Consider the following 15,366-nt stretch of genomic DNA (forward strand, 5'->3'; position numbering starts at 1 on the left):
TTCCTGGACCAAAGCCATGCACGGAAACTATATAATAATCGGAGAGCTTTAAATACACATCAATAAGTTGAAGTATAAAAATGATTTTTTTTTTGTTTGGGATGGGGACGACGGCAGTAAAAGCTTTAATTACACATCAGTAAGTTGAAGTAAAAAAAAAGGATTTTTTTTTGTTTTCTTTGGGATGGGGACGACGGCAGTAAAAACAAGGACCATACTAAACAATAGACATGTGTATAAACATAGTACCGGAACGTCAGTTACTATCTAAAGTTAAAATTAAAGCATATGCTTAGTCATTAAATGTATACTTAAGAGTCCATTTGAAGATTGGGCTCAGTTTTAAAGGTAACGATGGTGTAAGTTATAATAAGTTTTGTGAAAATATCCTTTTGAAGCACAGAACGCAACCAAGGAAAATAATGACAGACTTGGTTTGATTGAGTCTGTTCATGAGAGGTAATGCAATGTGTAACACCTTCGTGTCCTCTAGCACTAAGACAGAACTCCACCATCGTTTAATATAGTCAGTTTTTTTTATAATTTCTCCATGTACTTGGACTCAGTGTTGTTATATTTCCTGGTCGTTTGGTATCATGGAGTACATTCAATATCTGGAAAAGGTAATTTAAGCCGATGCTAGGAAGCGAGAGGAGAATGTCATTCACTGTTACCTTCAGTAAAGCCGATTTTTCTATAATTGTTCTTGTTTGTCTTCCATGCTCCCAAAGAATCTCTAGTATTGTATTGCATCAAGGAATACCATTACATCGCGTAATGTTTTATTCTCGAAGGGTCAGTTATAAGATATGCACACTAATGTATTATATTTAATAAACATTTCAAAACCGTTTTATCTTCATGAAAATACGAAGGTGCAAAACAAAATGTAAGATGAATTTCAGCATTATATTTTACCGGTATTCTTTATAGAGTTTTGGCGAAGATATCATGCGTCATTAAAAGCTTCAATGACATCAAATTGTATTTCAAAAGACAAACTGTATGCAATCAGTACACACGAATATATAGATATGCAATGAATGGCGAATACTTATCTCTCATTTGGATAACTTGTGTTACTGTTTTCTTGACCCTTGTCGAAAATACTCTGCTTTCATTTTGTTTTCAATACCACGACGCGTCGTTCTTTTTACTAGGCACGGGAGAGGTGGGGACGGGGGAGGAAACAGGAGAGTCATCTTCATTTGTCTTTTGACTTCCGAATTTAACATGTAAATATACGCTGATATACATTATTGTTTAAACTGAAATCTAAGAAGTGGCACTGTGAGCAAGGAACCGACCAGCCTACTCAGGCTCAGACCGGAGTTTTATACAAGTTGGGACATCGGTGTTTGTATACGTGCTAAACACACATATAAATATTAAAAAAAAATAGAAAAAAATTACCCCTTTATATTCAGTTCTAAACACAAGTGCGTCAATGATGTATTTGCAAAATTTCTTTACTAGCATGCATACCATTTCATAGCATTATATAAACATTCTAAGTACACATTATGTTCGTGCATTTTGTATTCACTGGGTAATTGTTAAACTATTAAATGTTGTCAATTTTAAATAATTTCATTTTGTACTTAAAACAATTGCTTATTAGGCAATGACACATTTTAAACACAATATATAGCGTTTAACTGTTTGTCATATGTGTGAACATTTGCAAAAAGAAAAGCAATGATTCGTGCTTCAATCTTGTCCAGTTCTTCATCCAGCCTATGCTATATTCAAGGGAATACATACATGAATACATATGAATAAAAAGCCAATACATATCAGTATTCCATGTGTCCATTTCAACAAATGCGTAGAAGGGACGTTGGTAACGAAAAATAAAATTACAGCACGGCGTAATGAAACTAGAAGCAAATACTGGTCACTGAATGACACCTTTTGTTTATATCTGATATGTGGTTGAAAATGTGCAATCGAACTGTACATTTTCCGAAATGTCTTTCGTATTTGAATACGTGCATGCATACCATATATCTGATATAGAAAACCTACTATTCTTAGTGGTTTCCTGCAATATTCAAGAACCTAGGTGGTTTTGATGGCCAAAAATAAGAATCATGATGTTCTAATACTTTAATTGACACGTGTAACGGTATATACGTATTGTATGCTTTTAAGCCTGTTCCGAGTCTGGTTTAACCGTATTCGGAGCGGTGACTGCTGCTTTTGTTGATTTTGCGGTCTCATGTAGTTCTACATCTCGTGTTGTTACTCCTCTTTTCATATGTTCATTGTCTGATACCTTCGCTCCAGAACACTTCCATTTCCAGCTGATAAATAGTCTCAGTGTTTGAATGGAAAAACAGACTAAATGCAAAAGAGGTATTCCAACAAATATTAAAACACAAACGAGAAGGGACGTTTTTCCAGTATTGCTCCAGTCTACGACTTCATAAATTGGAGCATATCCAAGGAGATGATAAATAATAGAAAACAATAAGTAAAGAAATCCAAATATCATTGGTTGATAAAAGTGTAGCATTTGCACGGGTTTTGCGCAGAAGACCAAATTGAACAAGGTGTAGATCGTATTCAACAAATGTTTGTTGATACTTCCGTGGTTGAATTCTGCAACAATAAAAAGCAATTGTAGATAATAAAAGTGGATGGAGTGCATGCGCATTAAAATCAAAACATCTGGTAAAACATCATGGCAAACAACAGAGTTGTAAATCTGTCTATACTAAATGAAAAGAATGTAACATTTTCTGATACAATCATGTTTTAATATATGGCACAATTCGAAGATTAATTCTTGAGTTTTAATATCTTTCCTTTCATTTAAAGTAAAGTCAATCCACACTATACAGAATTAAGATGTAAAGCCTGACTTACCGGGCTCGAGTAGGGCATAGTATACGGTAGTGACTAGCAAAGATATAACATTGTTTACATTAAAGAAAACCCAAAGTACTTTGATATACCAGGGTGTTCCGGTTGCTAGACCTGTAAATAGATATTATTATATAGGACTCTATTTATCCTACACTAAACACCCAAAGAAGAATTTTCGTCGCACGATAAGCATAAATGTACGTACGCCTGCACTGTCGAAAAGTCGGAATTGTGAAATAATATTAATAATCTGATAAAATTTTACCAATGCATAAACAATGTATTATTTTAAGCACTAGGTATTATGTATAACATATCAGTATACGATAGCAAGATTATATCAAAACCTAAGCGTTAAAATGCAAATGACTGCTATTCTAATTGTTTCTTTTTATATACTAATATTTGTGTTATAAATGATTGACGTTTAAAGTAATTCGAAATTCGGTCCATATCAAATGCCGATAATTAATATAACTATATAATCCTATTTAGTCGTGGGAATAGGAATAGTGATTTTCAAAATAATAACTTTATTGTATTAAATGAATAACGTTCTCGAATGTACGGATTAATATTTAACAATAACACTAAGTATTTTTATGTAACTCACTGTCTCTGATATCTCTACGTTTATTGTGTGTAAAGACAGTCACCCCGAAGTCAAGAAACACATGCGCAGCCTGCAGCAAGTATGACCAGTTAGTTAAATAGATGAAATATTCACTGCCCAATTCATAGTTGTAGTAAATGTCTAAACCTAGCATAGCAGCGTAGTATAGCATCCAAAACACTACCCAGAATATAAAGATTTTTGGTATAAACCACTGAAATAAAAAATAAAGAAAATCATTAAATTAACGATGACAACAGAAAAATAATAAAAAACGAAATTATGCAAACCATGTTTGCGTTTTAATTGTCAGAGACATTTTGTTTTCTTTTTAAAACATTAAAGTAACTAAAAGTTAGAAGTGTTGTTGTTTGAAATTTGCAAAGAATTGAGAATGGTTTTGAACATATAAACAATTTTAAATTACCTGCGATTTAACAAACAGTGACGGGTTTTCATGGTGTAGCCCAAGTTTTGCTTTCCCGAGTTCCTTCCGTAAATCCCTACACCCATCACAATCCTTCATCTCAATTCTTACGCAACGTGACAAGGAAAGCTAATTAAATTTGATCTTAAAGTTTCCATACAAATCATCCAGTCAAATATAAAATATATTTTCGTTGGGTACTTAAGCACTGATCAGCGTATTTTAAGAAGATTTTGATAGCATGTATTTTAAGCAAACAGAAAACGATATCGGTTATTTCCGGATTTGACATGCATTTCACAAACAAAAGATAACAGAGATAGACAGCTCTCAGTGTTGACATTAAATATATCACCATCCGGTAGCAAATAGATCACGCCTTAGCGATACAACTTTTCGATGGAGAACATCCTCATTTCTGCAAAGAAATATTCCAGATAACAGAAATCAAATTAATAACGCGAAGCTTTTCCTGTTATAACAACGAAAAGGCTCAATGTCAATTCCCACCTCTTCCTCACCTAGTCTATGGGGGTGCCATAAACCAATTAAATACAAACGCTATATCGTAAACGAAAAAGGTCAGGAACTAAAGTCACCGCTGTATAAGCAATAAACCGCTATGTGATCTCTGCAAGTCATTTTATCATATTTAATAATTGTTCAAAATGGTTTATTGCTTTATAGCTTACAAGAGGGAGCGTAACATATAACCCGAGGATTTATATAATTCGGTTAACTTTAAACTTATTAATCTTATTTACGACAGTATTAGAGGCGCAATCTTCTGCTAGTACCGTGGGTGACAGTATAAAATATAAATGGTTATTTACATATTCGAATGTTCAAACTGCAGCTGGATATATTTTAATAAATAAGATCATTTGTCAAGATAAAACTTGTACTTTTTACAGGAGTAATAGAAATTTAACCCATTTTGTATATTTCTTTTACTATTTTTAATCTGAAATATGTGTTTCATTTCGTTTTAAATGGACATGTTATCTTCTAGGTACCCAGGTCTGCAAACAAATGATACGATTTTGTAAAAAGGTTCGGAAAATAGAGGTTTTATTGATTATATAACATTCATTCATGTGAAGATACATTTCAAAATTACAACATAAGAAAAGCAAAGAAAAAACATGATACACTGTAACAAACTTGTACAAATACAGTCAGTTAATGTGCATACTAAGAGTAAAATTTAAGGAAGTTTTGTTGGAACAGAGAAATGTAATAAATTCTTATATGTAACAGAATAGATGACAACAACAAGAGCTGTCAGTGGACAGCGCTCTCGACTATTCTCACTGCTTGATAGTATAATATAAGCTATGTGCAAAACTTTAACATTACAATAAGCATATTCTAAGTCGAAAAGGGACCATAATTCAGTCAAAATGCTTGATAGAGTTGCCTCCTCCTTTTTACAGACTGGGGCCATGATGGTAAACAACTATGCAAAATATGAAAGCAATATCTCAATGGACTTTGAAAATATTTAGTGTGGTACGCAAACTTTAACATTGGTGTGACGCTCACGCTCACGTTAACGCCGACGCCGGGGCGAGTAGGATAACTCCCCTATTCTTCGAATAGTCGAGCTAAAAATTAGACCCGACAGTATTAATAGATGTCAGAACATTAAGAAAATATTTGATTTACATGTTGATAAATACCATGTTATTCAACTCCAGATGAATTGCATTAAAAGTGATTACTAATTCAACATTTGTTTCTGTACTAGTTGAACTTTCCTGACCACCACCGTCCACAGTTTCACTGCATTAGTATTGACTGTTTTTTCTCCCCACTCATGAGTTCTCACAAAAAATGTTCAACTCCATATAAAATGTAATTATTATTATCTTGACATTTCCGTTTGTTTGTCACTATGCCACTAAGTATAATTTTATCAAGAATAAAATTATACTTAGTGGCATTGTTTTTGCAATTTAATTCGTATTTCCGTTCAGTCACAGTCTCGTTTCAGCATATTTTAATACTAACCTAAAAGTACTTAAAACTTGGACTTACGCAGCGTGAATACTATGCAGATGTAGTTTGTAAAATTCGGAAAATTAAACATAGTTCTTATTTTAATCAAATATTTGTAAAATGTGTTAAAAAGTTTATCAAAAGAGGATACGATGCGAAAATCGTGAAGCACAGTGCATGTTTAGTGATCGACCCCTCTACAATTAATCGCTACGTTTTCCTGTTTGATGGTGCGGTGACTAATAAAGTGCAAGAGTCCATGATGCATTTTTCTTAACTCCTACAAAAAAAAAAAAAAAAAAAAAAAAAAAATCGGACTGAGGGAGTGGAAATGTGTCGTGCAGCTTTCATGATCGTGCCCTTAAAAGTTAGGCTCTTGGTGCTCTGACTTCTGACAAGTTGTTGAGTACATTGGTGTAATTATACTTCAGATTTACCTTAATTTTATGTTTTACCTAAAATGGTATTTTATTGCTAATGTTAGAGCCTTTCTCAGCAGGGATTTTATTTACATTGTGTTGTCTAACTTGTTGAAAATAGGGTAAGTGCGAGGTTGGCATGTCCTAAACGCGTTTAAACCGCAAGTTTCCTTTATATAGGTTACTGACCGTTCCAAGGCGGTGGCCCTATTTTCAACTGGTTTTTTGTTTGGTGTCTTGTATCTAGTGTTGCGTATGTTGTCTTGTTTGTTGATGGCGTTTTTCCTCCTTCTCCTCACTCCCCCTATCGCGCCCATCCCTTCCCCTTGCACTTGCGCTTCCTTGTTTTGGCATCCCCTCCCCATTTACTATGAATTAGTTTATTTTGGCTGCCGGAATCCTAAGGCGGTACACTATTTTTTTTCCTACTTATATGTGTGCGTGTGTGTGCTTGTGTGTCTAAAGCGGTGCCCTACAGTGTTGTTGTATCTTACTTGTCTGTTTATCTATGTTAGTTAGTTTTAACAATGCTATTTGCAAGAATAACGTTGACTTGCAGGCTCAAGTCTTGCAGTTCTAGTACTGGTTTGTTCAAGGAAGCGGACTCGAGAGTGGTTCCATTAAGCATGAAGCTTTCATAACAATCGAGCTAAAACAAGCATAAACTAAGTCTTGCAGTTGTACTAACTTATTTGTTTTGCAACCACTGAAACTTAACCAAAATCTTTACTTACTTACAAGCATTTACATGTTTTTCTGCACTTTATAAAAATTTATGAAAGTATTTGTGCGTCTTACACACTTCTCTTACCACGGCGTGTGTTAGCGATTCACATGGTGGGAAATCTTGTGAATATGGAACATGGTAGGGGTTAATAGAACGACTGTATCATATGTTTACATTGTTTCTTTATCCCCATATTGTACTTTGAATACTTGGGTGAATAAAAGTAATGTTGTTGTTGTTGTTAATAGTGAGGTTAGACATGCATCATATCCGGTTTATATATTTCTAGTCCTTTGAAAGCATGGAGTCCATTCAGTGTTCTTTTATAACAGAAAACAAGAGTAAGAAACTAACAAGAAAAACCACAATCAAAGAATGCATTTACCAATATAGGACTCCGCTTGGAAATAGACATTTCTAACGTAAACGTAAATCGGAAACGGATTACTGAATCCGTAAATGTTATTTGCAAATAATGGTCTAAGGGAGATACTTTTGCATTACTATTGGATGAAATTGTCTCCCATAGACCACAAATTAGCCTAAAATTTTACGGATTCAGTATTCCGTTTCGTAATTACGTTTACGTTAGAAAGGTCTAATAGGAAAAATTGTAAATGTAACTAATATATGAGCTCAAGTATGCGTTAACACTTAAATGCAAGCATAAAACACAGAAATACCAAATAGATATAAACATACATGAAGTTGGAAAACTGTAGAGCACATCTTTGGGATTGTCAGAGCACCATACAAGAAGATATAAATAGAATAATTGCACGTCATTGAAACCAAAATATACTGTACATACATAGAGGATATTACATATGAGTGTCTTTTCATATTGAATTTATCAAACGAGTTGAATAAAATGATAAAATGCGAGGCTCTGTCGAGCATTTTATCAACTTTATTCAACGAGTTTAATAAATTCAATGTGGAAAGTCACAAATGTAATATTCTTTTTATCACATGTAAGCCTTTCTTGTCGAAACATCAAAAAATTGACTTTCTTTTACTATATAAACAAGACAATTTGACCGACGTCGCCTATACTATAAATGACGTCGACGTCAAAGCTTTATTACACTAGTGTATTATCATTTTTATTTAAGGTAGAACGCGACACTTTGCGAACTTTCGAGTAGCGTCTTGAAATTTTGCATGTGTAAAATTGACCATATTTCAAACAAGATGCAGTTTATTTTATACCAATAGAGCCAATCAGTTTTTGTACACGAGACGTCAAAGTTGACCACCAAAACCCGTTTTTGAAACTGACGTTGCCGCGTATCCTTGGCAACTGTTACGGGTACTGCAACGGCACCAGCCAACAAATTTTCTATAATTATACATCATTCGACGAGAATTAATTTTTCCTTTATGGTGATGTAAAAATCATTGTTTTACACCGACAAATATTTGAGAAAATGGAAAGAAAATCGCCGTTTTTGACTAAAAATTGACGTTCAGTTTCGCAGCATTTTTCGGCTTTAAATCAGCATATTACAAAATCCCTGAATTAAATTTTTGATTTTTTTTCAATAAACGGTGTTTAAAATGTATACCGAATCCAACAGACAAATAAAACTGGGGGGTCACCGACTTAGTTTCTTTGGTACATGTGATTTTATTTCCCCCACCCCCATGCGTAAAATGACGTCGCCGCGTATCCTTGTCAACACTGTTACGGGTATTGTGACGACACCAGCAAACAAATTTTCTTAAACTATACATTATTCGACGAGAATTAGTATTTCCTTTATGGTGATGTAAAAATCATTGTTTTACACCGACAACTATTTGAAAAATGGAAAGAAAATCGCCGTTTTTGACTAAAAATTGACGTTCAGTTTCGCAGTATAATTCGGCTTTAAATCAGCATATTACAAAATCCCTGAATTAAATTTTTGAATTTTTTCAATAAACAGTGTTTAAAATGTATACCGAATCCAAATGACAAATAAAACTGGGGGGTCACCGACTTAGTTTTTTCGATGCATGTGATTTTATTACCCCCACCCCAATGCGTAAATTTTGTACCATAATTCGACGTCTGCAGATACGTTTGAGACATCACGATTTGGCCATTGTGTTTAGCTTATCAGCTGCACCATTTAGTGTTTTACTGGTTCTTAAAGAACTTTATACAAAACAAAAACAAACATTTTGTTCCATGGCAAGACGTTTATATATAAACAATGATGAAAACGTATTAAAAAGTGAAATCTTAGTACATTTCAATATATTATATAACGTGTGCAAAAAAAAAATCCGAAGCGTTTGGTATCTTTAAATGCGTCAAGTGGACACAATTTGCTATAAGTAAGGAGGAATGCGTCTAAATTCAGAAGTTATTGGGTTCCGTTTCGACATTTTGTTTAATTTAAAATCCAGCATATCCCTCATATAATGCGTATTTTACATTTTTTGATATTTCTGCAACTTTTTTCTCCGCAAACCTTAAATATGCTTTAATCTTGTCTAATGTAAAACCCAAACAATATAATTTGACTAAAAAGTAATATGATGATGAAAACTTTATTTAATTGCAATGAGTATTTGTTTCTGTAAATCTTCATTTAAGATAAACTCTACTTTTAGATCAAAATAGCCTTTAAAACTCGGTTACCGTGGGCGAAATTATTACGCTGAATTATATTACTCTACCCCTACCCCAGATACAAAATACGTAATTAAACGGGTTCTCGTATGTCTTGTGATCAATTTTAACCTATTTTAAGAAGAATTTAGTCAACAGAGTCCTTTACAACTTTGCAAGGATTTCTTGAATTTCCTCTAAAGTTCATGATTATACATAATTGATACACACGACATTGCAAACATTTACAAAAATAATAAGAAAAAATAAAAGCCCTAATATCGTTGGAATAAACATCACAAATTTATTTAACTTTATTATAAATTTTACGTTTTGAAAATATTTCGATTGTTTTGAGAGTAGATTTCAAATAAAGTGCAGCCACGGGGAAACAAAATTTATATTCATTGTACGGAGGCTGTTGCTCTGAAAAGGTTAATTTATTAACAACGCTAGATAGAAACACCATCCTTTACAAAGAGGTTTTAGCTCTCCAGAGATGTGTTTAAAGAAAGGTTATCCTTGTATTCATAGACACATAATAGAAACATATTCCATATATAATATTTTTCCTAATATTAGAGACCTATCAGACATAACAAGTACGAGTACATACTCTGCTAAAAATGATAAATATTCCATAAAATAAAAAAGAAATAAAACTGTTTGTTTTAGGTTTAGCGCTGTTTTCTGTTACGATAGGCGGTTAACCTAACCAGTGTTCCTGAACAAGTAACTTTCAACTTCACCACATAAAATCGGAGGTGGAGGACGAATGATTTCGGACAAATACCTTCTACCAAATTGTCACGCCCTACCCAGGGATCGGAAAAGCGATTCATAGAACTGAGCTAAGCGGATGGGGTAAAAGAAAGAAACACAGAAAACAGTGGTTGTGATGGAAACTCACTGTAACTCATCAGCGGTTAAACATGTATAATTAATTCTATGTTGTAATTATCTATATGAGCGACTCAAGATTCGTAACATTGTACATAGGACCGACGGCTCAAACTTGCTGGTCTTGGTTTCGTATTTACGAGATACTAGGATTTGTACCAGTATATGTATATGTGTAAGATTTTATATTTTATTTATTTTTATTTTAATAAGCGTTTGAGATTTCAACATTCAGAATGTAACAATTTTCAAACAATTTAGCAGTTCACTCATCAGAATTTTATAAAGCTACGCTTATGCGTTAATGTAACTTTAGGATAGTATTCAAAGCGATACCTCTTATTGAGCCGTGCCATGGGAAAACCAACATAGTGCATTTACGACCAGCATATATGACACTGGGATGTGCGGGCGTGCGTGCGTGTGTGCTTATGGAGGAAAAGGGGTAATATCAAGAAAAACTTTACTCTCGTGAAGGGCAAACTTAAAACTATATGAAACTGCTGTATTATACTGATCTATGATATTTTACAATAATTATGCTCCAACTTCTGTTTCAAATGTGAAATCTCCAAACTATCTACGCAATTGCATATGTTTGAATTCTTCATTTTAGCAGTGTATTACAACGGAAAACTTGTTAATTTGGTACTTTGAATAAGAAAAAGATTTTTAAAAAATCATTATTATATAGAAAATATATTAAAAGCGATTTTCAAAATGACTGAATTATGATGTCTCGAACGTATCTGCAGACGTCGAATTATGGTACAAAATTTACGCACGGGGGTGGGGGGAATAAAATCACATGCACCGAAAAATCTAAGTCGGTGACCCCCAGTTTTATTTGTCATTTGGACTTGGTATACATTTCAAACACCGTTTATTGAAAAAATTCAAAAATTTAATTCAGGGATTTTGTAATATGCTGATTTAAAGCCGAAAAATGCTGCGAAACTGAACGTCAATTTTTAGTCAAAAACGGCGATTTTCTTTCCATTTTTCAAATAGTTGTCGGTGTAAAACAATGATTTTTACATCACCATAAAGGAAATACTAATTCTCGTCGAATAATGTATAGTTTAAGAAAATTTGTTCGCTGGTGTCGTCACAGTACCCGTAACAGTGTTGACAAGGATACGCGGCGACGTCATTTTACGCATGGGGGTGGGGGAAATAAAATCACATGTACCAAAGAAACTAAGTCGGTGACCCCCCAGTTTTATTTGTCTGTTGGATTCGGTATACATTTTAAACACCGTTTATTGAAAAAAATCAAAAATTTAATTCAGGGATTTTGTAATATGCTGATTTAAAGCCGAAAAATGCTGCGAAACTGAACGTCAATTTTTAGTCAAAAACGGCGATTTTCTTTCCATTTTCTCAAATATTTGTCGGTGTAAAACAATGATTTTTACATCACCATAAAGGAAAAATTAATTCTCGTCGAATGATGTATAATTATAGAAAATTTGTTGGCTGGTGCCGTTGCAGTTGCGCTAATTATCGTGTTTTCGCCCCGCGCCCCCGACATACCAGTTACTAAATCTCGCCCCGCGCCCCCGCTAAACAGTGGGTTTTCGTTCCGCGCCCCCGCCTTTTTAAGGTTTAAATCTACTTTTCGCCCTGCGACCCAGCTAAATAACGAGTTTTCGTCTTCCGGTATGTGAATTAGCATAATTATGTAGGGGTTTACAAGATTGTGTTTTCAATATGTCGGATGGATGTTACACATCTTTGAATGCCAGCAGTGCGGACACGGAAAGTATCCTCTGTTTTAGTCATTCAAAGTAAATGCTTGTTATTGTTTTTATAAAATATAGTCGGTACTTGTTTATGTTTGTTTGCTTTGATTATGTGTATTAGATTCTATAGTCTGTTTCAAAAAGTTCGTAAAATGGATGACAGTATTGACCTTATAACCGATAGGCCTGATACGGCACGATTTATTTATAGAGCCTACAGTACAGGGGTGACTAACTCAAAGGTCCCTTAAGTCTTAAGGTAGTCGTAACGTCACCTTTTCTTGCTCGTAGGAATTTTTTTGATTAACTCAATCTTCTCGTAAGATACGAGATACCTTAAATAATGCCGTATCTTAAGGTAAAAAAAAATGGTGCCTTATCTATATCGGAAATAGATAGAAAATTGAAGAAATTAAGTTTTGTTTAACTTTCTGATTAATTTTTCATTTATAATCTAGCTTTTCCAATTCTTGTTGTTTTTTAAATCGATATAGAGGTAATTTCCAGACAGGTTTAAAAAATCTGTTTTTTTTTTGTCTACCTGCAAGGCAACTATCATTTCAAACCATATAAAGTTGCCTTAATACAAGTATTGAGCAATGGTATTTTATTTAGTCAAAAAAAAAACATAATACGAGTATTAACGAATATTTGCAAAGATCTTCAAATGACCTCATACATGCAAGACACTTTTTGAACTGATGGTATAAAACCTCCGATGTTCATCAAAACATTTTTTTAAATCCCAACGTGTATAGGAAATTTTCAGTCAATATTATATAAGTTGATATTTCCTATGTTAGTTATATAATACTGTTACTTTCTTATATCATATATTTTGCTGTGTGATTAACGCATCAATTTCGGACTCCTACTTGCGAGGACATGTTTGAAAAAATATCAGATCTCGACGTTTCAGTCGTTCAATTAATATGTTCGACATTTAAATGTAATTAGCTAGTTCAGTGATTGATAAAACATTTCTGTTGCATATGCATATCTGACATTCTGGGATACGATTAAAATAAATGTACTTGCCTAATGCAGATTTTGGTACTCCTAGTTCTACAGTTTAGTAAATATGTCACAACTGTCATTCATATAATCATTTCTATTGTAGACGCGCACTTTAAATGCTTACCGTGCTCAAATGTAGGTTTATATCAACAAAAGTTTTACCACTATTACAAAACGCGGATGACAGGTTAACATAATTTGATATCCTTTCATGATCCTTTCATGATTCAGACACGTCAGTAAAGAAATTTTAGTAATCTTCAAAAGATTTACCCGATATAATACTGAATCAAGTTTAGCGGTCAAAAAAGTTTACTGTATCAAAATGAAAGTATATGTTATCAGATACATTTGCATCATAATCTAAATACTACTAAATGCAAAAGTGTCTACAATACTATGGAAAAAATGGTCCGATGAAACTGCTTCTAAATGTAAATAGCGAAATGAATGCCGCAAGTTAAGTCTTTTTGCCTTTTAAATTGCTTGGATCTCATTACTTGGTAATATGAACATAAGTTGCAGTGTCATTGCATTTGTAAAACAAAATGAGAAAAAAGCTCTTGATAACTGCGTTCGAATAATATAGACAGACAGAAACCTTAATACTGTAAATGTACGGAAATTCAAACGATTGCAGGGGAGAAAACGTCTTATATCAACTAGAGATGAATGTATATCTACTTTCATTCCAAGAAGAGTAGAGGATTAAGTTTCCGGTCAAATTCTTCGACTTAAATTACTCAAATTTAGAATTTAAACCAACAACAGCAAAACTCATTCGGTCAGATGTGTTGAACCTAATGATAAATTCTTGTTACACGTTTACACATACCATTGCTTCAAAATTGTACGAGTATTTTATACGAATAAAAATTTATATATTTATCATACTAAAAAAGTATATTCGTGTAGTACACGTTAAGTCTTACAGCTTTAAATATATCCATAATGTCTGTCTCAAATAAGTTATGTCATACATTGTAGATACCAGTATAAACTTTGATCTTCACTCTTTGTTTCAAATAAGCTCCAGTATTGTAGTATCAGCCAAGGATGAGGGTCAAAGGTGTTGCCCATAATTATATCAAAATCTTAGAGCTTTTCGTTCGGAGCTATAGATACGTCAGTTTGGGAAGTTTCTAGATTGGCTACTTAAGACAAGTGGCTGCTTAATTAATACCTGTAGGTGACCGCTAATGCAGGATGTACTGTATACCTCTATCACAGTTCAACATTAAATGTGTGCAAAAAGCCTCTTTGAATCTTCATTTCATCTTATATCTCATTCCCTTAGCCTTCAAATTTTATTTTATATTTTTATATTTTTATTGTCGAAAAATGACGATATGCCTGTGCGTATATTCGTGTGCTTAGCTACGTATCTGTCATGTGCATTATAGATCAACGCAGGTCATACCGGCCAGTCGCTTTTACAAGAAGACACAAGTTCTCTTTCTATTCCCAGAATGTTTACCCGTGGGGAGATTCAACTGACCCACACAAACGGAAGAGGACTCCCCTTTTCACATCCTCCCACTGCGTAGCTTCAGAATTGGTTGCGCCACGCCCTGACTCCCATATATATGTAATAAAATAGTCCTGTTAAAACCCACCAAATAGCTGTTTCCAAACATTCATTTTTCATTTTTCATTCGCGTAACATTCGGATCCGATTGAAATTCGCAACCCTCCCATCGTCATTTCGTACTTTGGCACTTATAACCGGAGCAATAATTTACGGAACCTGGGAATTGGGAGGTTGGGGTTGATAACATCCTCCACCAGAAAAGTTTACATACCAACGTTTTCTGGCTATTTTATCTTCAAAATAAAATCATTTTTTTCCAAACCTAATCTGATTTCAAAGTATGGTTAAGATTCAAAATAAACTGACCAATTTGTTGGTGCCAAAAACAAAATCATTTGAAACTTAATGATTTATCATTATAGTTTATATGTAATTCATTTTTATCAAAATATCATTGATGGACAACGGTGCGGTTTATTTTCACTTGTTTTCAAGAATATTAAGCGCGAAGTT

The 15,366-nt window shown here is 33.6% G+C and overlaps 1 protein-coding gene across 2 annotated transcripts; it reads right to left on the bottom strand.

Moving 5' to 3' along the window:
* Positions 1 to 1,438: 1,438 nt before the first annotated feature.
* LOC123529874 (protein rolling stone-like) lies at positions 1,439 to 13,530 on the bottom strand. Of its 2 annotated transcripts, none has more exons than XM_045310440.2 (4): positions 13,344 to 13,530; positions 3,485 to 3,698; positions 2,872 to 2,982; positions 1,439 to 2,604 (listed from the first exon to the last, which is right to left on the bottom strand). In XM_045310440.2, exons 2-4 carry the CDS (start codon positions 3,654 to 3,656, stop codon positions 2,150 to 2,152), a joined length of 738 nt encoding a protein of 245 aa, XP_045166375.2. In that variant the 5' UTR covers positions 3,657 to 3,698; positions 13,344 to 13,530; the 3' UTR covers positions 1,439 to 2,149. The 2 variants fall into 2 exon arrangements, with proteins under 2 accessions (XP_045166375.2, XP_045166374.2); XM_045310439.2 differs by lacking the exon at positions 13,344 to 13,530 and adding an exon at positions 3,912 to 6,207.
* Positions 13,531 to 15,366: the final 1,836 nt, after the last annotated feature.

Source organism: Mercenaria mercenaria, chromosome 13 (assembly GCF_021730395.1).
Source record: "Mercenaria mercenaria strain notata chromosome 13, MADL_Memer_1, whole genome shotgun sequence".
Classification (NCBI taxonomy): domain Eukaryota; kingdom Metazoa; phylum Mollusca; class Bivalvia; order Venerida; family Veneridae; genus Mercenaria; species Mercenaria mercenaria.

Coding starts and splice junctions, on each gene's coding strand:
- LOC123529874 (XM_045310439.2), bottom strand. CDS start 4,010: ATGAAGGATTGTGATGGGTGTAGGGATTTACGGAAGGAACTCGGGAAA. Junction 2,983..3,484: donor ACGTAGAGATATCAGAGACA/GTGAGTTACATA, acceptor ATCTATTTACAG/GTCTAGCAACCGGAACACCC. Junction 2,605..2,871: donor CTATGCCCTACTCGAGCCCG/GTAAGTCAGGCT, acceptor TTATTGTTGCAG/AATTCAACCACGGAAGTATC.